This window comes from Peromyscus californicus, unplaced genomic scaffold (assembly GCF_007827085.1).
Source record: "Peromyscus californicus insignis strain IS unplaced genomic scaffold, ASM782708v3 Scaffold_18__1_contigs__length_77618521, whole genome shotgun sequence".
In the NCBI taxonomy this organism is placed as follows: domain Eukaryota; kingdom Metazoa; phylum Chordata; class Mammalia; order Rodentia; family Cricetidae; genus Peromyscus; species Peromyscus californicus.
Genome location: NW_026294480.1, coordinates 11,528,030 through 11,554,834, shown reverse-complemented (window position 1 = coordinate 11,554,834; position 26,805 = coordinate 11,528,030). Strand labels below are relative to the sequence as shown.

Sequence of the window (26,805 nt, the reverse complement as noted above, 5' to 3'; positions counted from 1 at the left end):
GATGATATACTTTTTTGAGGTTACTGGTAGTGTTTACTGCTGCAGTACTGGCACATATAGAAATTTAATAAATGTTTGTTGATCAAAGGGACAGCTTTCGTTCTTCTGCTAGGAGCTACTGATTGACATGAAAGGTAATGTGCTTATTTAAGGAATGGATTGGAATCTGAATGCATACTAATGGCAAAATAGTTAAATGAATTATGGTATACCCATACCCAAAACTTTGTAGCTATTATACAAGTTCTGAAAAAAATCTGTATTAAACTCAAACAACCCTGATGCATTGTTAAGGGAGAAATGCATGAAGAATTTTTAGATCATGATATAAGCATAGACATGTGCACATGTTATGTGAGCAAAGAGTATGAAAGGGCGAGCATTAAGCTGCTAACCCTGGTTACACTGAGTGTTCTTCACTATTGTAATTACCAACTAATAGTCAAGAGCATGAGTGGTAGTAGTCAGAAATTAAATCCAAGACTAGATATAAATCTACAAACAGTAAAGATAAGAGATAAGAATATTACTTCATGGCTAAGAAAAACGCTTACAAAAATGGGAATTTCATTTTTCGTATTGTCTGTTAAATTTTCTTATGTGTGTGGAAATAAGCCTGTAATGACAGAAAAAAAAAACGTTAACAGTAATAATTTATTAATGGCAGACGGTTTTTATGACTTCTCTTTGTTTGTCTGTATTGTGAAATTTCAGAACAATTGCCACACCTTATTTGTATAAGAGAAGTAAATTTATTTCTAAAAATAGAGGAGAGTCCATAAAAACTGGCACCATTAAGCTGGTTGTTATGCAGATCCCGAAGACTTGAAAACCACAATTGTGTGAAATTGTTATAAAATGAACCATCTGAGAGCAGCAGTTGCAATACAACATTTTCATTCCTTTTTTTTTTAGCAACGGCTGAAAGAAGAGAAGGAAGCCAAGAGGGCTCGTCTGGACGGGAGGCATGACTATCTGTTTGCAATCGTGGCTTCCTGTTTGGACCTGAGCAAGCTCGAAGTGGAAGATGCTCTCCTCGAGGGTAATCAGGTAGTAAGCCTTTGTGTCCTCACCATCCAGTGGCAAGAACCTGCACTGTGCCGCTGAAGAGGTGCCAGCCTAATGTGCGGGGGCTGCACTGGGTTAGGCAGGACAGACTTAGGACTCTTCAGCTCTCCAGGTTGAATAAATGGCACTAATAGTCATCATTTGAGTTCCACCTATTTCATGATGATGCCCGTGTATGTCTCTTTATAGCCAATGAGGCTGAGCTCTTGTGCCAGTTTGGAACCTGAGGTTAGGGAATGGAACCATCTTTCAAGCTGTTGATTTATGTATATATGTAGGTAAATATATATATATATATATATATATATGTATGTATTTATGTAAGATGTATGTATTTATTTTTATTGTTTAAAATTTTTTGTACATGTATGCAATGTGTTTTAATCAAGTCCACCCTCATTCCCTCCCTTTGAGTTCCTCCCCTGTCCCCCCACCATTATCCCCTGATTTTTTTTTTTTTTAAATCCACTGAGTTGACTTAGTGCTGCCAGTGTATGCCTGGGTGTGGAACCATCTATTGGAGGTACCTCTCAGGGAACTTAAAGAAAATTGACTCTTCTTCTCCCAGCAGCCATCAATCACAGCAGGTCTTAGCTAGGGGTGAGACTTCCTAACCACCTCTCCATTCCATGCTGGGATTTTGTCTGGCCTGACTGAGCCTGCACAGATCTTGTGCATACGGTCACAGCTGTTGTGAGTTCATAGGTATATATGCCCTATTGTTCCTGGAAAATACGGTTTCTTTGTAGTTATTCACACTCCTGGCTCTTATAATCTTTCCATCCATTCCTCTGTGGTGATCCGAGTGTTGCGTGAAGGTGGTAGAATAGAGAGGTATTTACTTATTTATTTATTGGTCCTATTCTAGGCTTGGCTACTGGACTGTGCCATGCTTTTCTGACTGTGGTTTTGATTTGGCATCTGAAACTGGTTTCTTCTGTTCCTAACTTTGATTTCTCTGCTACAATTTTTTTCCCCAAAATTTGGGATGATGTGTGTTTGATGATTTGACCTTGATAGGGAAGGTCAAATCACTGAGAAAGTAGAGTTTTCTGTGAATGAGGAGGTCCTCTTAGGAGCCCTAATGAGATTCCCAAAGACTTAATGTTTTAAACACATGCCATGGGAGGGTAGACAGAGAGGGGGGTAAAGAGGGAGAGGGACAGGGAAGGAGGGAGGGAGGGAGGGAGGGAGAGGTTGTTGATAACATGTTCTGGTGTTGATCTTATAAATGTCTAACATTTGCATTTACACGAGAAGAGGTATAGAGTAGGGCAGTGCTGGTTTGAGTTAGAGTCCGTTTCTGTGTGTGTAGACCTTGCTAGGCTCCATAGCTGAATTTGGATTTCCGTTGTGTTGCTGTAAACACTGATTTGGAAAGCCTCAGGACTGCCCAGACTCATTCCCTACCCAGCACCAGCAACCTCTAGCTTGTTGCCTTTTAAAGAAACTCTATGGAGTAATTAAAGGGAATTAGAGGAAAATGAAGGGGAAAAGATTCATTTAGGAGGGAAGTTCCTCTTCCTCTTTCTTTCTCCACACAGGCAACATTTCTGAATATCTACTATACACCAGTCCCTGTTCTGAGTGAGTCTCACCTCCAATCTCATTTGTATCCATCATATCAGGAGGTAGATAATACTCTTCCAAAAAGGAAGCACAGGGGGTCCCCTAGCTTCTCTTATTGCACTGGCCCTTGGAATCATCTAGATACTTCACACTGGTGAAAGTATACAGCAATTGTTCTTTGGGGATTGGTTTATTTCATTAGTGTAATGTTTCATAGTTATGTTAGTCAGGGGTCTGTAGAGGAATGGAACTGATAGGATATATATAATATTAATATATGTAATATTATATAATACATAATAATATATATAGCATAGGACACACACACACATATATGTTTATATGTGCAGTCTGGGTAGTCTGTAGAGGCTGAGAATCTAGCAGTTGTTCAGTCCATGAGGCTGGGTGTGCCAGCTGTCCCAATCTCATCTCTACTCAGCAGTCCAAATCTAGTACCCAAGACCTGGAGGACTCTTGGAAGCTGCTGCTCTTATCTCTATGTTAGGACCAAAGAAGCTGGTTCTAGTATCAGCAAAGGGATGCAGCAGAGTCAGCAACAGAATAGATGAACTTGCCAGCAAGATTGAAAGCAAGCAGGCAAAAAGTAAAATTTCATTCTTTGTATCCTTTTATCTGAATCTCTACAGTCCACCCACATGTAGGGTTTGGTCTTCTCACTTCAAACAATCTGATAAAGAAAATATCCCCCAAGAGTATCCATTGGCTTTCATTTGATTCTGGATCTAGTCAAGTTGATCGCCAAGCTTAGCCATCACAAAGGGTCATTTATGTCGTGGCCTTATATGTCAGAAGCTCTCTGCTTACTGCAGTTGAAGGACATTTCTTGTTCACAGGTGTCAGATTTTGTTTCTCCATTCACAGCATGTTTCCATCTTTTGTGGAGGTGATTATGAGCAAAACTGCTGTAGACACAAGAATACAATCATCCCGTTGAGATCCTGCTTTCAGAGCTTTGTGATACATAACCACAAGTGGAACTGATGGATCACATGATAATTCCAAGTTAGACATTTTGAAGAAACTTTGTGCTGTTTTCCACAGTGGTTGCACATTTTATACTCCCACAGTGTGTTTATCTATTTATTTTTGGCAGTAGCCATCTGAATGAATATGCAGATTTTTCCTCTTTCCTATTTCATCTACTATCTATTGTTGTGGATTATTTAAAGATGTGCTACATTCATTTATGCTGTGGAATATTTGTTTAATGATGCAAAGATGTGTTGCATTCTTTTATGTTGCATTTGTTTAACTGTGTAAAGCTGTGTTACTTTGCCTAAAACACCCAATTGTTCTAATAAAGAGCTGATTGGCCAATAGCTAGGCAGGACAGAGAAATAGTCGGGTCTGCCAGGCACAGAAAATAAGTAAGAGAAAAGGAAGTGGAAAGTGAGGAATGAGAAAAGAAGGAGAAGAGGATGCCAGGGGCTAGTCACCCAGCCACCCAGCCAGCCATGGAGTAAGAAGGAAAGAAAGATACATAAAATAAAGAAAGATAAAAAGCCCAGAGGCAGCCGGGTGGTGGTGGCGCACGCCTTTAATCCCAGCACTCGGGAGGCAGAGCCAGGCGGATCTCTGTGAGTTCGAGGCCAGCCTGGACTACCAAGTGAGTTCCAGGAAAGGCGCAAAGCTACACAGAGAAACCCTGTCTCGAAAAACCAAAAAAAAAAAAAAAAAAAAAGCCCAGAGGCAAAACATTAAAGAGAAATCTTAAAGAGAAATGGGATAATTTAAGTTAGAAAAATTGGCTGGAAACAAGCCAAGCTAAGGCCAGGCATTCATAAGTAAGAATTAAGTCTCCATGTATTTATTTAGGAGTTGGGTAGTGGGCCCCCAAAGAGTAAAAATAAAGAACCAACTACATACAATCTATCTATCATCTGTTTCTCCCTCTCATCTATCTGTCTATCTATCTATCTATCTATCTATCTATCTATCTATCTATCTATCTATCTATCTATCATCTATTGCTGTCCTCTATCTACCTTCTTATCCATCTATTTGTCATTTGTCTGCTTTATTGCTTTTGTGTGTGTGTGTGTGTGTGTGTGTGTGTGTGTGTGTGTGCGCACATGTGATAAGTGTGTATCCATGCACAGTACAAATGTGGAGGTCAGAGGACAACCTCAGATTTGGGGGCTTAGGTACCTTCCATCTTTTGTTTGAGACAAGGTTTCTTATTGGCCTAGGACTTTACCATGTGGCCTGCAAGCTTCCTTGCGTCCATTGTCTTCACCTTCCATGTGGCTGTCCCTGGAGTTACAGTCATGTGTCACTGTAATTGACTTCTTATGAGACAGTTCTGGGGCTCCAAACTCAGATCCATATGCATGAGAGGCAAGAGCTTTACACACTGAGCCATCTCCTAGTCCACCCTTCCTCTTCTTTAGAATATGAATTCTAAACCATGCTGTAGACTCCTTGCAAGAGGTGCTTCTGTTGTGATCAGGCCATGTATCAGATAGATGTACACTGGCCCTCATGGATGGGACCAAGTGCCTGGTGGCTTCTGAAATAATAGTTGGCAGCTATCTATGTTCTCAAAACAGCGTTAGAAGATTATTGCATTTAAATATTAATTTGTCTCTAGTATGCTAACTATGTTTTGAAGTTTTGCTTTCTCTTTCTGACTTGCAATTTGCTAAACATTAAACATTCATTTATATTTATGTCTGCCTTCAACAGCTCAATGCTTTGGGGAGTTAGCAAAAATGGAAGAATGCGTCTTTGTCAAATGTACATATGTAGCAAATATTTCTATGATCGGTGAAATTACTTCTTTGAATTGAGTGCTTAACTATGGTGAAACATTGGTTCTTGTTTTGTTTTTTTTTTAATGTTAGGAAAATACTCCATCTCTAGGAGATGACTAGGTACTGTACTATTTGAATAAGAAGATGGTAATGAATTGATTTGTTATGCCATCAGTACTGATTTAAATGCATTTTCTAATTCAGAACAAAAATGTTACCTTGCCTTTTTCCAGATTGAAAGAATCGATCAGCTTTTTCTGGCTGGAGGACTCCGTCATCTCATGTTTTACTATCAGGATGTCGAGGGAGCAGAAGCAGGTATTGATATTTGACATGACATAGCCTAGAAATGTCATTAAATTCATCTGAGAGTAGGAAAAAGAAGAAAGGTAACAGAGGACTAAACAAGTTTCTTATGCCTTGGTGTATTAGGGCTGTGTTGTGTATATGTTGTGTACTATTTTTGTGGTGTGTATGTGTGGTACATGTGTGTTGTATATGTGTATATGATATCCTTGTGTTGCATATGTATGATGTGTGTATATATATGTGTGTAATGTTTTTGTGGTGTGTATGTGTGGTATGTGTGTGATGTCCTTGTGGTATTTATGTATGGTGTGTGTGTAGTGTTTGTGTATATATGATATATATATGTGATATATATGTGTGTGTGTGTGTGTGTGTGTGTGTGATATTCCTGTAGTATGTATGTATGTATGGTGTGTGTACAGTGTATGTGTGTGCCCCTGTGGAAGGGTGTCTGTTTTCTTCTTCAGGCTAGAGGTTGGAGAATGGTAGTCAGCCTAGGTGTTCTAATTGTTTCCTTTTCCTTTTGATTTGTCATGCCAGCAATCAGGGGACAATCTGTAGCTAGAGTTTTTCTGCCTGGCCCACAGTCAGGACAAATCTCTGTCACCCGCCAGTCCCAAGCCGCTCAAACCCAATCAAGTAAACACAGAGACTTATATTGGTTACAAACTGTATGGCCGTGGCAGGCTTCTTGCTAACTGTTCTTACAGCTTAAATTAATCCATTTCTATTAATCTATACCTTGCCACGTGGCTTGTGGCTTACCGGTACTTTACATCTTCCTTGTCCTGATGGCAGCTGGCAGTGTCTCCTCCCTCTGCCTTCCACTTCCCAGCTCTATTCCCCTCCTTGTCCTGCCTATATTTCCTGCCTGGCCACGGGCCAATCAGTGATTTATTTATTGACCAATCAGCAACACATTTGACATAAACACCATCCCACAGTACTTCCCCTTTTCTTTTCTTAAAAAGGAAGGTTTTAACCTTTACACATCTCCAAAGTCAGCTTGGTATATTTGGGAATTTGGGCGTAGCTTCTTTTACTACTTCCTGCTGGAGGGGGGCGCTGTATCTTATGGGGACACAAAGAATATTTTAGGATTATGGAGTAGTCCATGAGGGTGTATCGTCTGAGCCAGTTGCTTTGAAACGGTTCTGGATGTTGGATCATCTGGGCCATGGTGTCATCGGAGACCTTTCAGGGGGTCTTGGCTGGTCAAACCTGATGTGTCTTAATCTGGAACAAATCCATAGCCTCTGGCTTTCTGTGGAAACAAAAGCAGAATCTCCTTTCCAAAGCAACATATCCTTATATCCAAATTTTGAAGTCAAGGTACCTTTAAAATATACATTTTGGCATAACTCAACAGCTTTTACAATCAAATGTTTTTCTTTAGTTACAAATATCAAAGAGAACATAATCCAGATTCTTTGTGTGGTAGCCATCTTTACGTGGCTTATTTTTTTATATTAGCTTGAGCCTATTGCTTTGAACTGCAGCCTTCTAAGCCTGAAATGGCTGGTGCTGTGGCTGCTGGCTCCGCCCACTTCAGCTTCCCAACATGGCGGCGGTATGCTTACCGCCAGCTCTGGGAGCCATTGTGGGTCTATGTTTTTATCCAAGCAGCATGTAGCCCAGAAACCTCTTTTTTGTTTTGTACTAGCAAAGGCTAAATCTACAATGTAGCTTAATGTGCCACTTGCAGAGGCCTCATTCTCGCCATATGGTGGCAGGTCGAGAGCACACGCCAGCAACCCGCCAGTAGCTCAAACTGGCAGCTGCCGCTCATTTGAGAGAGACAATTAGGAACTGTTTTTAGCTCTGTTTTAGAATCTTTTTTTTTTTTTTTTTTCAGGTTTTAGGTGGAATCTCTTGCCCCACGTTGGGCGCCATTTGTAGCTAGAGTTTTTCTGCCTGGCCCACAGTCAGGACAAATCTCTGTCACCCGCCAGTCCCAAGCCGCTCAAACCCAATCAAGTAAACACAGAGACTTATATTGGTTACAAACTGTATGGCCGTGGCAGGCTTCTTGCTAACTGTTCTTACAGCTTAAATTAATCCATTTCTATTAATCTATACCTTGCCACGTGGCTTGTGGCTTACCGGTACTTTACATCTTCCTTGTCCTGATGGCAGCTGGCAGTGTCTCCTCCCTCTGCCTTCCACTTCCCAGCTCTATTCCCCTCCTTGTCCCGCCTATATTTCCTGCCTGGCCACGGGCCAATCAGTGATTTATTTATTGACCAATCAGCAACACATTTGACATAAACACCATCCCACAGTAACAATCAGGCAGATTTTGTTTTGATACTTACTTTTCTTATGTGTCAGTTCCTTCTGTGTAACCATAATTTAAAACTTCCGGTAGGCATTGGATTTTTAACACAGGAATTCTTGTCGATAAGCATAGCATCAACTTCCTTCGGTTAAATACCACATTATGTTTATCTTCTTCTGGTTTTGATGGAAATGTGTAATGTTGAATGATGGATTTAATAATTGCACTTAAGAAAACATTATACGTCTTTGTATGAATTCAACTGCCTGTATCCCATTATGCTTTGTAAAAATTAATTAATTAATTAATTTTACATCCCAGCTGCAGTTTTACCTCCCTCCTCTCCTTCCAGTCCCTCCTCCAACTCCCTCCTCTGTTCCCACGCCCCCAATCCACTTCTCCTCCTTTTCTATTTAGGAAAAGGCAGGTCTCTCAGAGCATCAACAAAACACGGCATAGTTGTAGTAAGACTAAGTACCTCCCATGTATTAAGGCTGGGCAAGGTGGCCCAGTGTGAGGAGTAGGGTCCCAAAAACTTGTATACGGGTTTGAGGCAGGCCCTTTTTCCACTGTTAGGAGTCCCCTAAGGGGACTAAGTAACACAGCTGTAACATATATGCAGAATGCCTAGGTCAGTCCCATGAGGCTTCCCTGGTTGTAGGTTCAGTCTCTGTAAGCCCCAATGAGCCCAGGTTAGTTGATTCTGTGGTTTTTTGTAATGTCCTTGACCTCTCTGCTTCCTTCAATCCTTTCTTCCCCTCTTCTGTAGGATCCCCAAACTCTGCCTAAAGTTTGGCTGTGAGTCTGCCTCAGTTTCCATCAGTTGCTGGATGGCACTCTCTGATGACAATTGGGCTAGGCACCAATCTGGTCACAGGAGATGGCCAGTTCAGACTACATTATCTACTATTGTTAGGAGTCTTAGCTGGGGTCATCCTTGTAGATTCCTGGGCTATTTCCTTACCCTGAAATGCACCCTCTTTCAGTAGTCTTTTTCAGTACTCTCTCTCTCTCTATCCACCTCAACCCAGTTGCTCATGTTCCCATCACCACTTGCCCTCAGCCCACTCACAAATCTCTTCTATTTCTCCTTCCCAGGGAGATCCAGGTGTCCCCCCCCCCATGGCCCCTCTTTGGTACCTAGTCTCTCTGGGTCTGTGGAATATGGCATAGTTATCCTTTATTTTACAACTAATATCCACTTATGAACTTTCCTCTTAGTACTGCTTTCATTGTGTCCCATAAGTTTGGGTATGTTGTACTTTCATTTTCATTGAATTCCAGGAAGTCTTTAACATCTTATTTCTTCTTTGACCCAATGGTAACTCAGTAAAGAATTGTTCAGTTTCTATGAGTCTGTAGGTTTTCTGTTGTTGAAACCCAACTTTAATCCATGGTGGTCTGATAAGATACAGGGAGTAATTTCCTGGTTTTTTTTTTTGGGGGGGGGGTATCTGTTGAAACTTGCTTTGTGGCTGAGTGTGTGGTCAATTTTGGAGAATGTTCCATGTGGTGCTGAGAAGAAGGTATATTCTTTTGTGTTTGGGTGAAATGTTCTGTAAATATCTGTTAGGTCCATTTGAGCCATAACATCTGTTAGAACCATTATTTCTCTGTTTAGTTTCTGTCTGGATGACCTGTCTGTTGGTGAGAGAGGGATGTTAAAGTTTCCCACTGTTATTGTGTGGGGTTTGATGTGTGATTTAAGCTTTGGTAATATTTCTTTTACAAATGTGGGTGCCCTTACATTTGGGGCATAGATATTCAGAATTGAGACATCATCTTGGTGGATTTTTTTATTTGATGAATGTGAAATGACCTTTTCCATCTCTTTTGATAGTTTTGGTTGGAAGTCTATTTTGTTATAGATTAGGATAGCTACACCAGCTTGCTTTTTGGTCCATTTGATTGGAAAATCTTTTTCTAACCCTTTACTCTGAGGTAATGTCTACCTTTGATGTTGAAGTGTATTTCTTGTATGCAGAATGATGGATCCTGTTTCCATATCCATTCCATTAGCCTGTGTCATTTTATTGGTGAATTGAGTCCATAGACATTGAGGGATATTAATAACGAATGGTTGTTAATTTCTGCTATTTGTTGTTGTTGTGTGTGTGTGCATGTGTGTGTGTTTGTTTTTCCTTTCATTGGGTTTTGCTGGTGTGAAATTATCTATTGCTTGTGTTTTTATGGGTATAGTTCACTTCCTGGGGTTGGAGTTTTCCTTCTAGTACCTTCTGTAGGGCTGGGTTTGTGGATAGATATTGTTTAAATTTGACTTTGTCATGAAATATCTTTTTTTCTCATCTATGGTGACTGGCAGTTTTGCTGGGTATAGTAGTCTGGGCTGGTATCCCTGGTCTCTTAGAGTCTGTAGGATATCAGTCTAGGCTCTTCTGGATTTTAGGGTCTCCATTGAGAACTTGCATGTGATTCTAATAGGTCTGCCTTTATATAAAAATATGAACTGCTTCCCTAATTTGTGTGTCATCCTTGTGCAGGGGCCATGCTAATTTTCTCTGCATTATTCTAATTTTAGTGTATATGCTGTCAAAGTGAGCTCTCCATTATGCTTGAAATTAGATTAACATCAGTTAAAGGTCAAAGTAGGAGCATGACTAAATACATTATGCTTATAGTATTGTATTCATCCTTTTAAGACCTTTGAAAATTGGAAATAGTTATCAACCTTGTCAGGTGGTGTGGAAATGCTTCTTTGTTTCACAGAGACATTGTTTGTGGATAGAGACAGAGTAGATTCTTCAATTGGTAAAGTACTTGCCACCCAAGCACAAGGACCTGAATTCTTATCCCCAGAGCCCACGTTAAAAAACAAAACAAAACTTGGTATAGACTGTGCCTATAATTTCATCATTGGGAGGGCAAAGCCAGGAAGATTCCTGGAGCTCATTGGCCAGCAAGCCTAGGCAGTTAGTGAGTTCTAGGTTCAGTGAAAGACCCTGACGTACAAACATAAGAGCAATTAATTCATAAAGACACTCAGTGTCAACCTCCATCATGTGTGTCCATATACATGCATGCACCTTTAAACACACACACACACACACACACACACGCATGCACACACATACATACAAATTAATTACATGTGAAAATTTTGAATAGCTGATATTTCTTTAGTTATAAATTTAATTCTTTTTATTGAGACAGAATTTCTCTGTATAACAGCTCTGGTTGTCCTGGAACTTGCTTTGTAGACCAGGCTGGTCCAAACTCACAGAGAGATTCCTGCCTCTGCCTCCCGAGTACTGGAATTAAATTAGCATGTGCCACCACCACCCGGCTTAAATTTGATTTTTTCCCCACAAAAATGCTTATTACATTTTGAATAAAAAGAATCCAAAAGAATAAAAATAGAAGTTTTGATTTCCATCTCAGATTGCAGAACTTGAGCTACACCAGGAAGCATCATGTTCAGCCATAACCATGACCAGGGTGAAATTGCTCAGTCCATGTAAATTGCACAAGACAGGAAGGGCTCACAGCATCTCAACATATAAGCAAGATTTTTTTTGTTTCTCTCTCATTCTCCTTTTTAGTCTTTTCAGCATGGATAGTTCTTCTGACCTTGGAGTAAGAATCAGCCCCTGAATGTCTTTTCTAGACATTCTTTGGAAAAGTTCTTATGGTTATTTCAAATTGAAAAGACAGTATTGATTTAAACAAGAAGAGTATCCAGTTGACCAAAACTAGTTGGTCAGAAGTGAGGTGAACGCACCGTTCTTTGCACTCACTCTCTGCTTTCTCTGAGCCTCATCCGGAGCCGCAGACGGTTTCCACTTGTGTTGTGAGAGGCACTCATGATTCTCCTTTGCTTCGCCCTTCATCCCAATTCAGCTCAGGTAAATCGCAGTGTCTGTGTCAGATCGGAGGCCAGATACAGACAAGAAGTGAGGCCGAGAGGGAAGTTTACACTTGACTGCTACTGCTGGGCTCTCTGAGCTCACTCTCTTGCGACCATGGTGGGTCCCCTGTGGGGCAGTGCCTACACAGCCCACAGTGGTGTGCTGTCCCTATAAACCAGCAGCCCTCTGCCGTGGTGTTTCACAGTGCATGCCAGCTGGATTCCATCGGTTTTGTACGCTCCCAGCATGCCTCTTGAGCACGTGGCTCCATGTTGGTTCTCTCCACAGAAGTTGCCCCACCCTTCTCAGCTGAAGCACTTACTCTCTTGTCATTTCAAATGTAGGGCTTTGGTTAGCTACCATCCCAGGCCCACTTCTCTCTGTGTATGTTGTGTGCTGTGTTTGGATTTATTGGCAACAGTCTTCATATCCCAGCCCATGACATCCCCAAGATCCAGGAGGCATAAATAACTCAGACTTTATTGGAGGTCACATTGAAAATCCTGCTTCTTACTAAGGGTGTGACTGTCTTTCCTTGCCTGAGACTTTCCTGGTTCTAGCATCCTAGAGAAACTCCCTGCTCTGGGGCAGCTAGGACAGTGCTTGCCTCCTTCTTGACCTGAAGCAAACGCAGAAGGATTTCACAGTTCCTGTGTACAGCACCATTGCCTACACCCCAGATTTTTCCTAGAGACTGTTTCCTGGTATCTATCATATCTTGGTGACTTGGTTGTCTTGCACCTTACTGCTAATCAGACCTGAGTGCATTCATGAGAAGTGAGGCTTCATTTGAATGCTAGAATATCTGGCTGTCCTTTTTTTTTCTGGTCCTTCCCCAAAGTCCTATTCAGAAGCTCAGCACCATGAGGAAGCACCTTGAGGGAGGAAAAGATGTATTCTCAGGGCTCAGAACTCAATATCGGTTCCACTACCTTCCCCCAAATTCTTCCCTGAACCCCAACCTCTCATCTTAGTGGGAGTAAATTGAACCTTCAATTCACTCAAGGCTACTAAATTTACTTGAACACAACAATACTACAACACAGAGCATGTTCTGATGTACTTAACCGATCCACTCTGCAAACAATTAGTTTAGACAACCAGCATGAGCTTTCAGATCCTTCTGATAATCTTGATGAGCTAATAAGTTTATGAAATTATGTAAGTGATTTACACACAAACTCCTTTAATCCTCACAAAAATTTTGCAAAAATTTTTACAAAAAAAAATGTTAAATTAGAATAGCCTTTTCCGCCGGTTGGTGGTGGTGCATGTCTTTAATCCTAGCACTCGGGAGGCAGAGCCAGGCGGATCTCTGTGAGTTCAAGGCCAGCCTGGTCTACAAAGCAAGGTCCAGGACAGGCACCAAAACACCACAGAGAAACCCTGTCTCAAAAAAAAAAAAACCAAAAAAAAAAAAAAGAATAACCTTTTCCATTTAAAAAATTATAGGAGGGGCTGGTGAGATAAAGAACACTGGCTGCTCTTGTAGAGGATGCAGGTTGAGCCCTTAGCAACTGCATGGTGCATGCAACCATCTGCAACTCCAGTTCCAGGGGATCTGACACCCTCTTCCGGCCTCTCTGGAGACCAGTCACATATGTAACACCCATACACATAAAATGATAAATGGGAGCACAGGAAGAACAGGTAACTTGTTCAAGATCATGTGGTTGGGAAACAGATGGAGGTTAAAGGTCATGTGGTTGGGAAACAGATGGAGGTTAAAGCTCTGGGTCTCACTCTAGAGCAAGAATAAGAGTTGCCATCTTACCTCTGCACAGGCTTCATGTTAGCAATATACAGACCTAACCAGTGGCCTGGATTATGATGGTGTCCTGGAAGCACTGAGAAATGAGAGTCCTGAGTCTTGTAGTTAGAGCTATAGTTTGACCTTTCCTCTGCCATTCATTGTCAGGACAGCCTGGGACAGGTGCCTCAGGGTTGTAGGCTTTAGTAGTGTAGATGATGTGTGCAGGAGAAATCCTGAGACACAGTGCGTGCCAGCCAGTGAGTTTTATCCCCCATTCTACTCCCAGTCTCTCTCAAAGGCTCTGTGATCTGGAACTTAGCAGATCATTTTAGACCTCTTTCAAAATGAGACTAGAGATCATCCAAATGATGGCTCTATCTGGAGCATACAGGCAGGTCAGCCATAGTAATTTCTAGAAGGAATCTTTGTGCTAGGAGTCAACTCTGTGCACCACAAACAGCATTAGTGAAACTGAAATTGTTTTGCATTGGTAGGACCATTTGGCTCTTCAGGAGGGGTAAATCCTGTTTCTGGGAAGCTGAAAAAGCCCAAGGTGTTCGTGACAGAAGGAAAAGACGTTGCTCTTACAGGAGTATGTGTGTTCTTCATCAAGTCTGACCCATCCAAAGCCATTACTGCTGAGAATATCCACCGGGTAAGGGGATAGCCATTTACTTCAAATTTCTCCAAACCTCATACATTGCTCAAATCTACCCCTTCTTGTAGAAATAACCACAGGCTTACTCAAGTGTCTAAAGCTACTTTCAGGAGTTGGGGCTTTAGTTTAGTGGTCAAGTGCTTGCTTAGCATATGCAAGGATCTCAGTTTAATGCCTAGGATGCACATACAAATAAATAAATGGACAAACAAACAAATAAACAGCAAAGAAACCCTGTTTTCATTTCTTTTTTTGCATTTAAGACAGGCAATTTACAAGATATTGCCTTCTTATCTTTTGATAATGAGGAATTCATAGTCAATTTATTAATAAATATTCACACAACATTGTATCTCTGTATAGAGGGAGCTCTTTTCTTTCCAAAAGAAACTTCCACCCATAATTTACTCATTAGTAAGATTTCTAAAAGTGGATATACAACTTTATGTTTTGTGTAAAGCAAAGTGCACCTATACAGATGTTCCTTGTGTGTTAGAGGTTGTGTGACCTCCTTACTTTCTTGTAGCAAATAAACTGGTGAATATCTAGAATTAATTTATTTCATTTTTTATTTAGGGGGTTATAATTTGGACTGGTATAAAAGTATCCTTCTCAAACAGAGTATCAAATACAAAAGATTCACTGGCTATTTGGTTAATTAACATGTGCAGTGACTTCCTTGCTATGCTGTAGTCGAGGCTAATTTTCACAACACAGGATGATGAAATTGTCTTCCAGGAGGTGAGCTTCAACACGTTAGACACTGCAGATGGGGGCCTGCTGAACAGCGTGAGGCGTCTGCTCGCAGACATCTTCATTCCAGCCCTCAGAGACTCCAGCCATGGCTGGGGTGAGCTCCAGGGACTGCAGGATGCGTCCAGCATTCGACAGGAGTTCCTGAGCTCCCTGGAAGGTTTTGTGGGCATCTTGTCAGGTGCACAGGAGAGTCTAAAGGAGAAGGTAAGAAGGAGTGAGTGGTTCATTAAAAACTGATCAGATTCTCAACAAATCAAAATATGAGGGTTGATACTTTTCTTACATGGACTTTATTTTACTGTGTTGGAAAGTCTTCAAAGTGCTTGTAGGTAATTTCAGTGTCTTCTGAGGATGTAACTGTGGCTTGACTTAAATACATACAGTGTGCAGGGTGTAATGTTTTTGAGTTATGTAAGAATGTTTATAGTAAGGTTTGACTCAGTCTGACAGATGGAACATAGGATACTTGTGTCACTGATGTACATCCTAGAATGAAAAGGAGTTTGGAGCTATAGGAGTGTGTGTGTGTGTGTGTGTGTGTGTGTGTGTGTGTGTGTGTGTGTGTGTATGTGTGTGTATGTGTGTGTGTGCATGCGTGTGTGTTAAGTAGGAAGGTGCAGGATGGAGTGGGAGGAAAATCCAGTGGAAGAAGGAAAGAGAAAGTAATACGGCTGGGTACTGAAGTTTAGCCTATAAATAAAATGGCTTCTAAATAACTAATAAGCTTAGCAAATGTGAGACTTGCCATTTCTATGACTTGTGCAGCATGTTTCCTTGATGATTTAAGAGAGACTGGTGTTTATTCACTTATTTATATCTGGAGTGTGTGTATGAGAGACAGATATGGTGGGGGAGATACGGGGGAGGGGGAGCAGGCAAGTGGAAACTGTTTACCAAATGATATAGAATTGGGACACTGAGCAATTTTATCCAGACAGGGGTAGGAGTTCACTCCAGCCAACATCTTAGTTGCATTCACAATTAACTAGGCTGCAGGCCAGACAAAACGCAGGTTAAACCAAAGTGATGGAAGTCCTTACCCAAAGCAGGGCTTACATGTGGTTCTTCTTCATGTGTGATGGGGATATGAAAAGAACAAGATGGGTCTTCACTCAGCAGAGGCACTGTCTCTGAGTGGCTGGGAGGAGCCACTGGGCTTTAGGCCAAATGCTAAAGGCGTGTGGGACTATGGCAGAGTGCCAGAAGGCCTGTCCAGGCTGGATTAGTGCCAGCCAAAGCCCAGGGGGTGGCTTGGGTGTATGTATGTGTTATTTGAATAGGTTTGTAAGAGGTCTGTGGGAGGGTAGCAAAAGTGGGGGGTGAGGCTGTTTCTGGGGTTGTGGATTCAGATTTCCGAGTCTTGCTAGTTGAGCTGGGGAGATGCAGATCTTGGCTGGGAACTGAAGGCCTGGACAATCATCCTACTGGGCAGGAATGGGTTTGAAGACAGGACCAGAGACTACCAGAGGTGGACTGACAGAGCTTATTATGAAACCCAAGGAAAGCAATGAGCAGCCTTCAGGAGGCGTTCCAGTGTGATGGCCTCCCTGTGGTAGACCCTGGGAGTGGGAGGTGCCTCCATATATGCCTCTATACCGTCTTTCTTGAGCATTATTTGGAGCTCTGTTTAATGCAGTGACTCCATGTTTCAGTTTTATAAGTGACAAACAGCAATGGCCCTTTGGTTGGCTCTGAGCATGCTGAGATATGAATCATATCTTTATCGAGGGTAAAGCTGAACTGAGTTTGAGCACTGAGTTCTGAGATGTACACAAGGAACTCTTTAAGGAGCCCTTTCATTAGAAGGAAAGCATGTGTAGAAGCAGAGAGGGCCATACTGTGATTTGGCATGCCATGTGTGCTGCAAACTACATTAGGCTTATTTGTGGGTCTCTGCCCTCTACACTGTACCCAAGCATTTGCAATTGAATTTGCTAACTGTGACGGCATGAGAATCTTTTTCTCTCATTAGTTCCACAATGGAATTCAGTGATAGACTGAGAACTACCCACTTCTACCTCCCATGCTAATTTTCTTCAGGCTGTCTCACTCTCTGTGGTGTTATAACTTGGTGACTATTACTATTTTTTTTATTAATGTCTCCATTTTATGATACATTATCTCTAAGATGCCCCCAAAATTTGGCCTCAGAATCTTTTGTAGCACTTAAGATATAGCAAAGAGTAGGTATTATTGTTGTTATCATAATTATTTGGTACCACCCTTTCACTAAGTACATCAAATGTCCAAGGTAGTAAAGATGTGAAGATTCTACTGGACTCCATGTAGACTCAAATTGACCAAAAGTGTATATAGGCATTTATAAACATTATCTTATTATTGTAATCTTAATTTTAATTAGGTAAACCTTCAAAAATGTGATATATTTGAACTGACATCCCTGAAGGAACCCGTGGACTACTTGGCTCTAGCTAGTAACCCCGAGACTGTGGAAAAGGCAGAATGTTGTATGAAGGTGTGGATCAAACAGACAGAGCAGGTAATTCCCAGAAATCCATGGTTAGTTTCTGATGCCACATCACTGGAGTGTCTATTGGAGAGAGGTCTGCCCTGGCATTCTCATTGTCCACATAGCATAGCACATGCTCTTAAAAAGATGGGAGCCTCATGCAGCTTCTATTTATTTGTTTATTTGTTGTTTTTTGAGACAGGGTTTCTCTGTGTAGCCCTGGCTGTCCTGGAACTTGCCTTGTAGACCAGGCTGACCTTGAACTCACAGAGATCCTCCTGCCTCTGCCTCCTGAGTGCTGGGATTAAAGGCGTGTGCCACCACCTCCTGGCTGTAGCTTCTGTGTATGGTCATTTTTAAGGAAAAATAAAACTCTTATTAAAAGAGAAAGTAGAAGTTGGTGACTTTGTTTACTTGAGTGACTAGAATGCTACACATTGCTAATTCTTCTTGAGAAAACTTCTGTAGAAGTATAGGGGAGATTCCTAATCCATTGTGTCCTGCAAGTGAGAGCTTGAGACTTAGCTATTAACAATATTTTTTGGGGGTGAGGGCTGGAGAGATGCTTAGTGGCTAAGAGCACCTTCTGCTTTTGCAGAGGACTTGAGTTCAGTTTTCAGCATTCACATCAAGTGACTTATAACTGCCTGGAACTCCTGCTTCAGGGAATCCAGCAACCTTGTTCGGCCTCCATAGGTACCTGCACTCGCTTGCAAACACCCTCGCATAAACATATACACATGCGTAAAAAATATTTAATTTTTTTTTGGAAAAATGGAGGTGACTGTTCCATCCAAACAATATGTTTATGTAAAATTAACCTGTTTAACTCATGAAGTTTCTTGAAATTATGTTGCTTCAGTTTATGCAGTAAAAGAACAGGCAAGGAAACTAAATGTATTCCTGGAAGCCAGAGCACTTTCGAAGTCATTGTCATTGTCAGGTAGTGAATGTCATCTTAGGTCTTTGTTGAAATTAAAAACAAACAAACAAACAAAACTGGGTGCACGCTGGGTTAGAGTCCCATCATTGGGATCATGGAATTGAATAAAATACGTGATCCATTTAGTATAATTTCTTCCTCTCTTCTTCTTCTTCTTCTTCTTCTTCTTCTTCTTCTTCTTCTTCTTCTTCTTCTTCTTCTTCTCCTCCTCCTCCTCCTCCTCCTCCTCCTCCTCCTCCTCCTCCTCCTCTTCCTCCTCTTCTTTTTGCTCATGCATGGTTTTCATATCTCAGCCTCACACAATTGCTTGCTCTTCTGCATCCACAGATCCTTGCTGAGAACAATCAGCTGCGGAAGGAAGCAGATGATGTGGGGCCCCGAGCAGAGTTGGAACACTGGAAAAAAAGGCTCTCCAAATTTAATTACCTTTTAGATCAATTGAAAGGCCCGGAGGTGAAGGCTGTGCTGGCGGTGCTCGCTGCAGCCAAGTCCAAACTGCTGAAGGTTCTTAGCCATTTTGCCATGACTTATGATAAGGGAATAAGAGAGCTCTCCATCCCCAACTCCACAGAGCAGTGAGGAACAGAAAGGTGTTATTTTATCCGTATACAAGTCTTTTAAGACTGAATAATATTATTCACATAATTTTGCATACTGTGAATTAACCTTCAAGTTAAAGACATTTATTGGCTGTTATACTTGTATGTATATGTATTACTAGTGAGCATTGCAAGTAACTAAGGTATAATACAATCAGGTGACTGTACATGTACATATGCACACACATGTAATAAATTCAGACAATAAAGGTGTAGCAATCATGAAAACTTAAGTCCTCAAATATTAGTTTTATACTGTAAAGCAAATAACCCCCAACTCATTAGCTGAAAACAGTATTTTTACCCAAGGCCAGGAACTGGGGTGTAGCTTAGCTAGGTGCCTCTGCCTCAGGGTTCCTCTGAGGCTCCATCTTGACTGTTGGCTTATCTGAAGGTTTACATGGGAAAGACCTGCTTCCGAGTTTGCTCAGGACACGGCTTCTCTTTGTTGGCTGGAGGCATCATTCAGTTCTTACCACATACTCCCCTCCACAGGCAGCTGATGGGGTACCAGGCTTCCTTTAAAGAGAATTAGTGGCTGTGTAAGAGAGCACCCAACACAGAGGCCATAGTCTTTGCATGCTAATCCTGGGAGCAACATAGCATCGCTCTTCTCATACTCCATTTATTAGCAGCAAGCCACTAGATTTTTCTTACATTCTGTGCTTTAAAGTAACTTCACATTTTGTGATACCATATAGTTCAGAAATACTACCATTATGGTTTACATAAAGCCAATTCAGTGTCTTATATCACCCTTTAATTTTTAGATAGCTTTCTATTTTAATGTCTTGACAAATAGTTGATAGTTAATAAATACTTGTTATACCACCAAATGGACACAAGTTTAGGGCCTTGGAGAAAGGGAACTCAGGTTAGAATGGAGAGAATATGGAAAACATGAGCATGAGACACAAAGCTAGTCTGGTGGCCTCAGAGCAGGAAGCTGTGGCTTTATAGGACTGTGTTAGCCTGTGAGTGTTCTGTGCTAGAGTAGAGTATGCAAGAGAAATCCAGAAATGGACGCCCTTAAACATTTAGTTAAATTTCTTGTCTTGCTCTTCCATATCCTTCTAAGATTCATTTTTTAAATGCAGGAGGCAGAGAGCAAATGGAGATGATGAAGGGATGGGAGGTGGTGATTAGGAGCTCTTACTTTGCAAGTTCCTCTGGGGATAGTTGTGTTAAAATTGTTTTGATGTTGTGCTTAGGCTTGGCGGGAGACAGACATTAGGATTACTGATGCAGCTAATGAAGCAAAGGACAACGTCAAATATTTGTATACACTGGAGAAATGTTGTGACCCTCTGTACAGCAGTGACCCTGTGAGTTATGATTTCTGCTCCTTAAGTCCACTGGTGACCCTTTCTGCATTAGCAGAATGGAGTGCTGAGTTTAAGCTGACAGATGTGACTATGGAAAGGTCTTAGAAATCTCATGTTCTCAAGAATACATTCATATAGCTTTATATATACCATATGCCCTCATCTATGTATGTGTGTATGTATGTATCATCTACCTATGTATGTATGTATGTATGTATGTATGTATGTATGTATGTATGTATCTATCTATCTATCTATCTATCTATCTATCTATCCATTAATCATCTATCTATTTATTTTGGATGTTCTATATTTAAAAATGTTATATTTCAAAAATATATTGTATTACATTTCCCATTAAATGTTGAAGCTGCTATTCTAGATTATACCTCACAGAACTATGGGGAAACTCATTGGCTGATGTTCTAAAAACATCTGTTAGATGTAGGAAATGTCTGCTTGTGTACATTACAAAGCCAACTGTTAGCATCACTTACTTGTCATGAACAGCAAGCTTTTTGTACTGGAATATATTTTGATTCACCAAATTATGTCTAAAATAATAAAAATGAACTTACTGTAAAATATATCTATGTAAAGCATCAGGCACTATTTAAGATTTTATTGTTAACAACAAAACTTTATTTTAATGGGAATAGAATGATTAGACTATCATAATCAGAATTTTGTTTAATTTGACATTTTCTGGAATCTCTTCTAGATAACTATGATAGATGCTATTCCTACACTTATAAATGCAATTAAAATGATCTACAGCATCTCTCAGTACTATAACACCTCTGAGAAGATCACATCTCTGTTTGTAAAGGTGAGTGCCCAGGAGAGAGTTTGTGGTCACATAGCCGCAATGGCCAATTTTTGGATAATTAAAATTTATTGGCTTGGTGTGATCTACTGTCTATGCACTTTATATTCAGGAGGTTGGCATGATCTACTATCTGTGCACTTTATATTCAGGAGGGCTTAATTTGTCAATGGATGTAGTTAAATTCATGTGACAGGTGAATTTTAGCAAACAAAGCATTGTTTCCCAAAGTAATTGTTACAATAAATATTCTATTATTTTACGTATTAAAAATTAAGATTCTTTTCAGAATTTTCCTATGTGATTTCTAGCCTGCCATCATTTCCTACTGTGGAAATTTTAATCAAGAAAAATGGTATTAAGCCAGTTATGGTGGCTCATGCCTATAATCCTAGCATTTCAGAGACGAAGAGAAGATTTCTGTGACTAATCAGACTATAGAGTGACTTCTAGGATAGCCTGGGCAACAGAGTGAGATCCTGTTGCAAAACCCAACCAATCAACCAAACTAACAAAAAGTGCACAAACCAAAACAAAAATGAAACAGATACCCCATGCCCCTTAAACCCCACCAAACAAGAATATAAGGATGATATTGGCCATCCTGTATTTATCTTTCATGCTGCAGTCCTTCATCTGTTTGATGCCATGCTTGTTTGGTTGTATTAATACAATAGTAATCATGTAATAAGATGCAATAGTTCAGAATCATATAAAGTAATTAAAATGATGCTGCCCCAAACCACAATGATATTTAGACTACAAGACCACACTCTTGACTTGTAGGTATTTTGGGTTAGAGGGGATAGTCCCTGGGTAAACGAGACACAAAACCCTATTTGATTAGTAGTACAAGAGGAGAAGAAATTATATATTGACCCTCAGCTCCCAACACATGCATAGTCCTAAAATTATCGGACACCAACACGTGGCTAATACTGCTTTGCCTATACCCTCATTTCTAGAATTTATTTGTTTTTATTTTATGTGTATGGGTGTTTGGCTTGCATGTATCTTTGTGCACTGTGTGCATGCTTGGTGCATATGCTAGAATAGTAGATCAGATCCCCTGGACCCGCAGTTCCAGACAGCTTTATTCACTATGTGGGTGCTGGGAATTAAACTTGGGTCCTCTGCAAGAAAAATAAATGCTTTTAAGTGCTTGAACCATCCCCAGCCCTACCCATGCTTCCTGACCCACTTGGTACCATCCCTTTTATATTGTACAGCCATTTAATTGTACTTTTGATTTATTTAAAAGCAGTAAGAAAAATTTTGAAGATGTTTTTGAAGTCTGAGGGGTGAATATGGTATTAGTGGCTATCTACATTAGCTTTGTAAGTGTGTCTCAGATGTCCTCTTTTTGATATTTTCACTGTAGGTCATGGTGACATAAACTATCAAGTTGGACTGCACTTTACATGGTGCTAGTTAACTATGAGGTAGATGGTAGAGAAGGGGACCTACAGAGGAAATCCTAGTGACTGTTAGACATGGGGAGCCAATCTTTGGTTGGTTAAGAGCTTCATTTTTTTTGTATAAACATGTGAACCCCATGGTTGATTTTCATGATGTGTCCAACTTTGGTTTCACAGATCATTTTTAAATTTATTCTTTGATAGTCTCATACACGCACATATAATACATTTCAGTCACATTCACCTGTCCATCCTATAGAACCCTCCTTCTGCACTTACAATCCCCACTGCCTGCTGTCAAAATACCCATCCTACTTTCATGTCTTTCGTTTTTGTTCTTGCTTTGTGACTCGCTGGGTGTAGGTGTGGAGCCGTTCACTGCAGCATGAATACTTCCTGCTGACTGCGTCACTGAAGACATTGACTTCTGAAGACCCTGGCTCCTCCTCCATCTTTCTCGGATTGTCAGTTGCAATGCAGACTGTTGATTCTGACTATAGTGGAGGGTCCGGGTTGATCAGCGTTCTGAGGGAAAAGCAAAGCCGAAGATGAAGGTCACGGATTGTGGGTTCTGAGAGAAGGAAGACTCAAGGACTCGATTCAGATGTATAATTTATTAGAGTTTTATGCACCTAACCTTGTTTTTATTGGAACAATTCCAGGTGACAAATCAGATGATATCTGCATGTAAGGCCCATATCACCAGCAATGGGACTGCCACCATCTGGAGCCAGCCTCAGGACCTTGTTATGCAAAAGATATCATCTGCCATTCAACTTAAGCAGGTATGAATGGTAAGCTCAGGTTTGTAGTGTGCTCCCATGTCTTGTTTTTGTGTTGCTTTTCTGAGGCCATGTTAAATCACTTGGCAATGATATTTTTGGTTGCTAAACAGAATAGTAATTGTTTTATTTTTATAGAAAACTTATTGTTAAGAACATTGAGTGTTAATAAACCTTCTGAGAAAGTTTATTCATTTATCCTACTAAAGTTCTGAGATATACTGGTGACTAATATTAGTTTTAAGTATCATATAGAACAATGGGGAGGTGGTGTAGATATAATTCTAAATGGTCTTATTAAATGAGAAACATAGAGCCAAATAAAGAGTTAAAAGCCCAGAGATCAAGCAGTAGCCAAGAACTAAGACCACCTTATCTTACCACTTGCTGCCGCCCTTCCCCTGAGAGAGAGAGAGACCTTCTTCCCGTGTCCTGACTTTTTATTGACTTTCTGTTCTGCCTTCTCATTGGTTCTAAACCCAACCACATGACTTCTTCGTCACTGCCTGCTTATACAGACCTCCAGGTCTCTATGGTTGGTACTGGGATTAAAGGCGTGTGTCTCCATGCTGGCTGTGTCCTTGAACACACAGATTTTGCCTACCATGTGATCGGATTAAGGGCGTGTGCTACCACTACCAGACTTCTGCTTAATGGTTTGCTCTTAGCTCTGACCCCCAGGCAACTTTATTAACATACAAATAAAATCACATTTCAGCACAAATAAAATATCACTGTAAGATGGACATAAACTGATTCTGTTACTGAAACAGTGGGATCAACAAGGACAGGGCACAGGTTTGAGTTGTACTAGGAATAATAGTTTGTTGGATTAGAAGATCAGGAAAGATAATAGTTTAGACTGATGGCTAAATGCAAAGGAATACAATTATGGAAAGATCGGGGTTTTCAGTCTAATTTTGCTGCCTTCTTCACTTAAGAAATAAGATGAATTCCTTCCTTCCCCAACTATCTCCTTCCCTCACTTCCTTCCATGTTAGGGGGTGAACCAGGTTGTGTAGATGTTACATAAGTGCTCTACCCTGAGCCATGTCTTCCTTACACTCCTTGCTTTTGGTTGTCAGGGGTACCAGAGCTGCTTTCATGAGACAAAACAAAAGCTTAAGCAAAATCCAAGTGAAAAACAGTTTGACTTTAGTGAGATGTATATATTTGGAAAATTTGAAACTTTCCATCGACGTCTGGCCAAGATAATGGACATCTTTTCAACCTTCAAGACATACTCAGTTCTGCAAGATTCTAAAATCGAGGGGTTGGAAGACATGGTCACTAAATACCAGGTATTAGACATTCAAATACTATTTCCTGTCACTGTCCATTCTTGTATAGTATTAGTGGGACCAGCCTTAATATTATACATCCCAGGGGCTCAGGAGAGAGAACTACTAATGGCGAAGACTATTTTCGAGAAATAGAATCTCTATAGTCCACTTGCTTTAATTCCTCTGGCATAACATCCTATATACACAGCTTCAGTTCTGTTCTCGTGCCTAGCTCCTTTCTTACCTGATTTCTCTCTATACTTATCTATTGCTCCCTCTAAGTTCTATCTTAATTCTCTCGTCTTAATTCTGCCTCATCTAGGTCCTTTTCAGCTTGTTCTTACCCAGCTAGTACTTCCTTATCTGGCTCTTCCTCATCTTCCATCTCGTTCCTCTAGTACTCTCTTCTAGCCCTTCAATCTAGTTCTTCCCCATCTCAGTTTGTTCCTCTCAAGTTCTTACTCATCTAGTTCTTCCATTCTCTTTTCTCTTCTCTATCCTCCGTTCTCTTCATTCTACCTAAGTCTCCCAGGAATCCAGTTATATCAAGCCCCTGGTCAAGCAAGGTCACCAGGCTTGATTTCTACAGGGTCATAAAGGCAGGTAAGAATTTTCCTCGGGCAGTAACCACCAGGCTTTCTTTTACAATCCAAAGTGGGAGTGGTAAAAGAGGAGGTCAACTGAGTGCTAATGACAGGTTAGCTTATCAAAAAGGGGATCTATGTGCTCAGTCTACATTCCTAGAAGTGGTTAGGAAAGAAGTTTGGGATCTGTTAGTAAGGTTGTATAAGAAAGGAGGGTTCAAGCTAAACTGTGTAAAGCTATTACTTAACATCCACCTGACCTAGGCGGTGTCTCCTTGTGGAATTTATCTTAAGTCAGGAGACTTGCATGTGGGTTGTTATCACTGTTAGTCCTTGAAAGTGGCTAAGGGAGATATCTGATTCCAGAGAAAGCCTTTCCTGAGGCTGTTCTCCAAATATCTGGAATGTGTATGTCCAGAGAAGGATCAGTCCACACTGTTAGCCCTTCTTAGGGAAAAGTCAATTGGGAAAACTATGAAGGCACACATGATTTTCATAACGGAATACAGCTAATATATAACAAGCCAAGTAACACCAAAAACTCCTTGGGATTTGGCTTCCTCTGGAGGAATTCCCTGATCCCTCCAGGTAGTAACTTTGCCATAACCAGCTGAGTTCTTATGATATATTTCTGTGGCCTGCAGCAGTCCATAACTAAACTTAAATATTTTACAAAACAGTGATATTTAGAGAAACCATCAGTACATAATATAAAATATGTTTGGACTCATTAATAATAAGGAAATTGGATTTATTTGAGAATTGCGTAGTGGGACTGGTACACTCTTTTCAGGTGTGTGGTTACAAGGATGCTGTCCCAGTAGTTTCAAGTTCATTATCTTTAAGAAAAAGCATTTTCATTACTAACACAAAAGTACTGTTAAAATATAATTTTTCCTTTTAAAAAATTAATTTTGTTTTAAAAAATTGCAAATAAATAAAATCATCACACACCAAAATTAACAAGACCCAAAGTCATACAACTTGATGAACTTAAATATAATTAGAATTGGAATTTGAGATGGAAGCTGTGAAGCTTCACATTAGATTTTACACTTTCAGTATTGAATATATTCTATGCACTTACTGGCCTCCAAGACCCAAACATCCATGACCTAATTAGAACTAGAAAAATGCTTAGCTTTATATCTTCTTTCATAACTCATATCCATGATCTACATTCACTTCTTCCCGATCCCCCTTTATTTAGGTTTTCTTAGTCTCTTTTACTGTTACTCAATTCATGCAGAGATAGTTTATGAAGAACATTCTATATGTCAGGCACTATTTGATATGAAGATTTGAGTGACATTCAGTCATTTGAATACATTTTATTTGTGTACATGTTAAAGACATATAAAGAGCTAGAGTCAGTGTGATGGTTTGGCATGCAGAAGAGTTGGCTCCTCAAAACACACAGTAGAAAGAGATAACAGATTCTCAAAGGTTGTTCTCTGGCTGCTACAGGTAGACTGTGACACTCACAAACCTGCACTTGCACACATATCTATCAAATATACACATGTATGTAAGTTATAGAGTCA

At 40.4% G+C, this 26,805-nt stretch overlaps 1 protein-coding gene and 1 non-coding gene across 10 annotated transcripts in view; one reads left to right on the top strand and one right to left on the bottom strand.

Annotated features, from left to right (window-relative positions):
* Positions 1-26,805, top strand: part of Dnah5 (dynein axonemal heavy chain 5) — a 289,003-nt gene that overhangs the window by 65,180 nt on the left and 197,018 nt on the right. For 7 of the 9 annotated variants that reach the window (XM_052743034.1, XM_052743032.1, XM_052743030.1 and 4 more), the window contains exons 2-11: positions 916-1,050; positions 5,645-5,729; positions 14,112-14,272; positions 15,014-15,235; positions 17,394-17,531; positions 18,772-18,948; positions 20,255-20,368; positions 21,090-21,197; positions 23,275-23,397; positions 24,480-24,695. In XM_052743034.1, the coding sequence (XP_052598994.1) occupies positions 916-1,050; positions 5,645-5,729; positions 14,112-14,272; positions 15,014-15,235; positions 17,394-17,531; positions 18,772-18,948; positions 20,255-20,368; positions 21,090-21,197; positions 23,275-23,397; positions 24,480-24,695 (1,479 nt within the window). Of the gene's footprint in view, positions 1-915; positions 1,051-5,644; positions 5,730-14,111; positions 14,273-15,013; positions 15,236-17,393; positions 17,532-18,771; positions 18,949-20,254; positions 20,369-21,089; positions 21,198-22,988; positions 23,407-24,479; positions 24,696-26,805 lie in introns of those variants that run through there. The other 2 variants (XM_052743036.1, XM_052743037.1) reach the window with 2 other exon arrangements.
* On the bottom strand, positions 10,455-10,561 carry LOC128113871 (U6 spliceosomal RNA). The gene has a single exon (XR_008219681.1). It is a non-coding gene; the product is annotated as a U6 spliceosomal RNA (small nuclear RNA).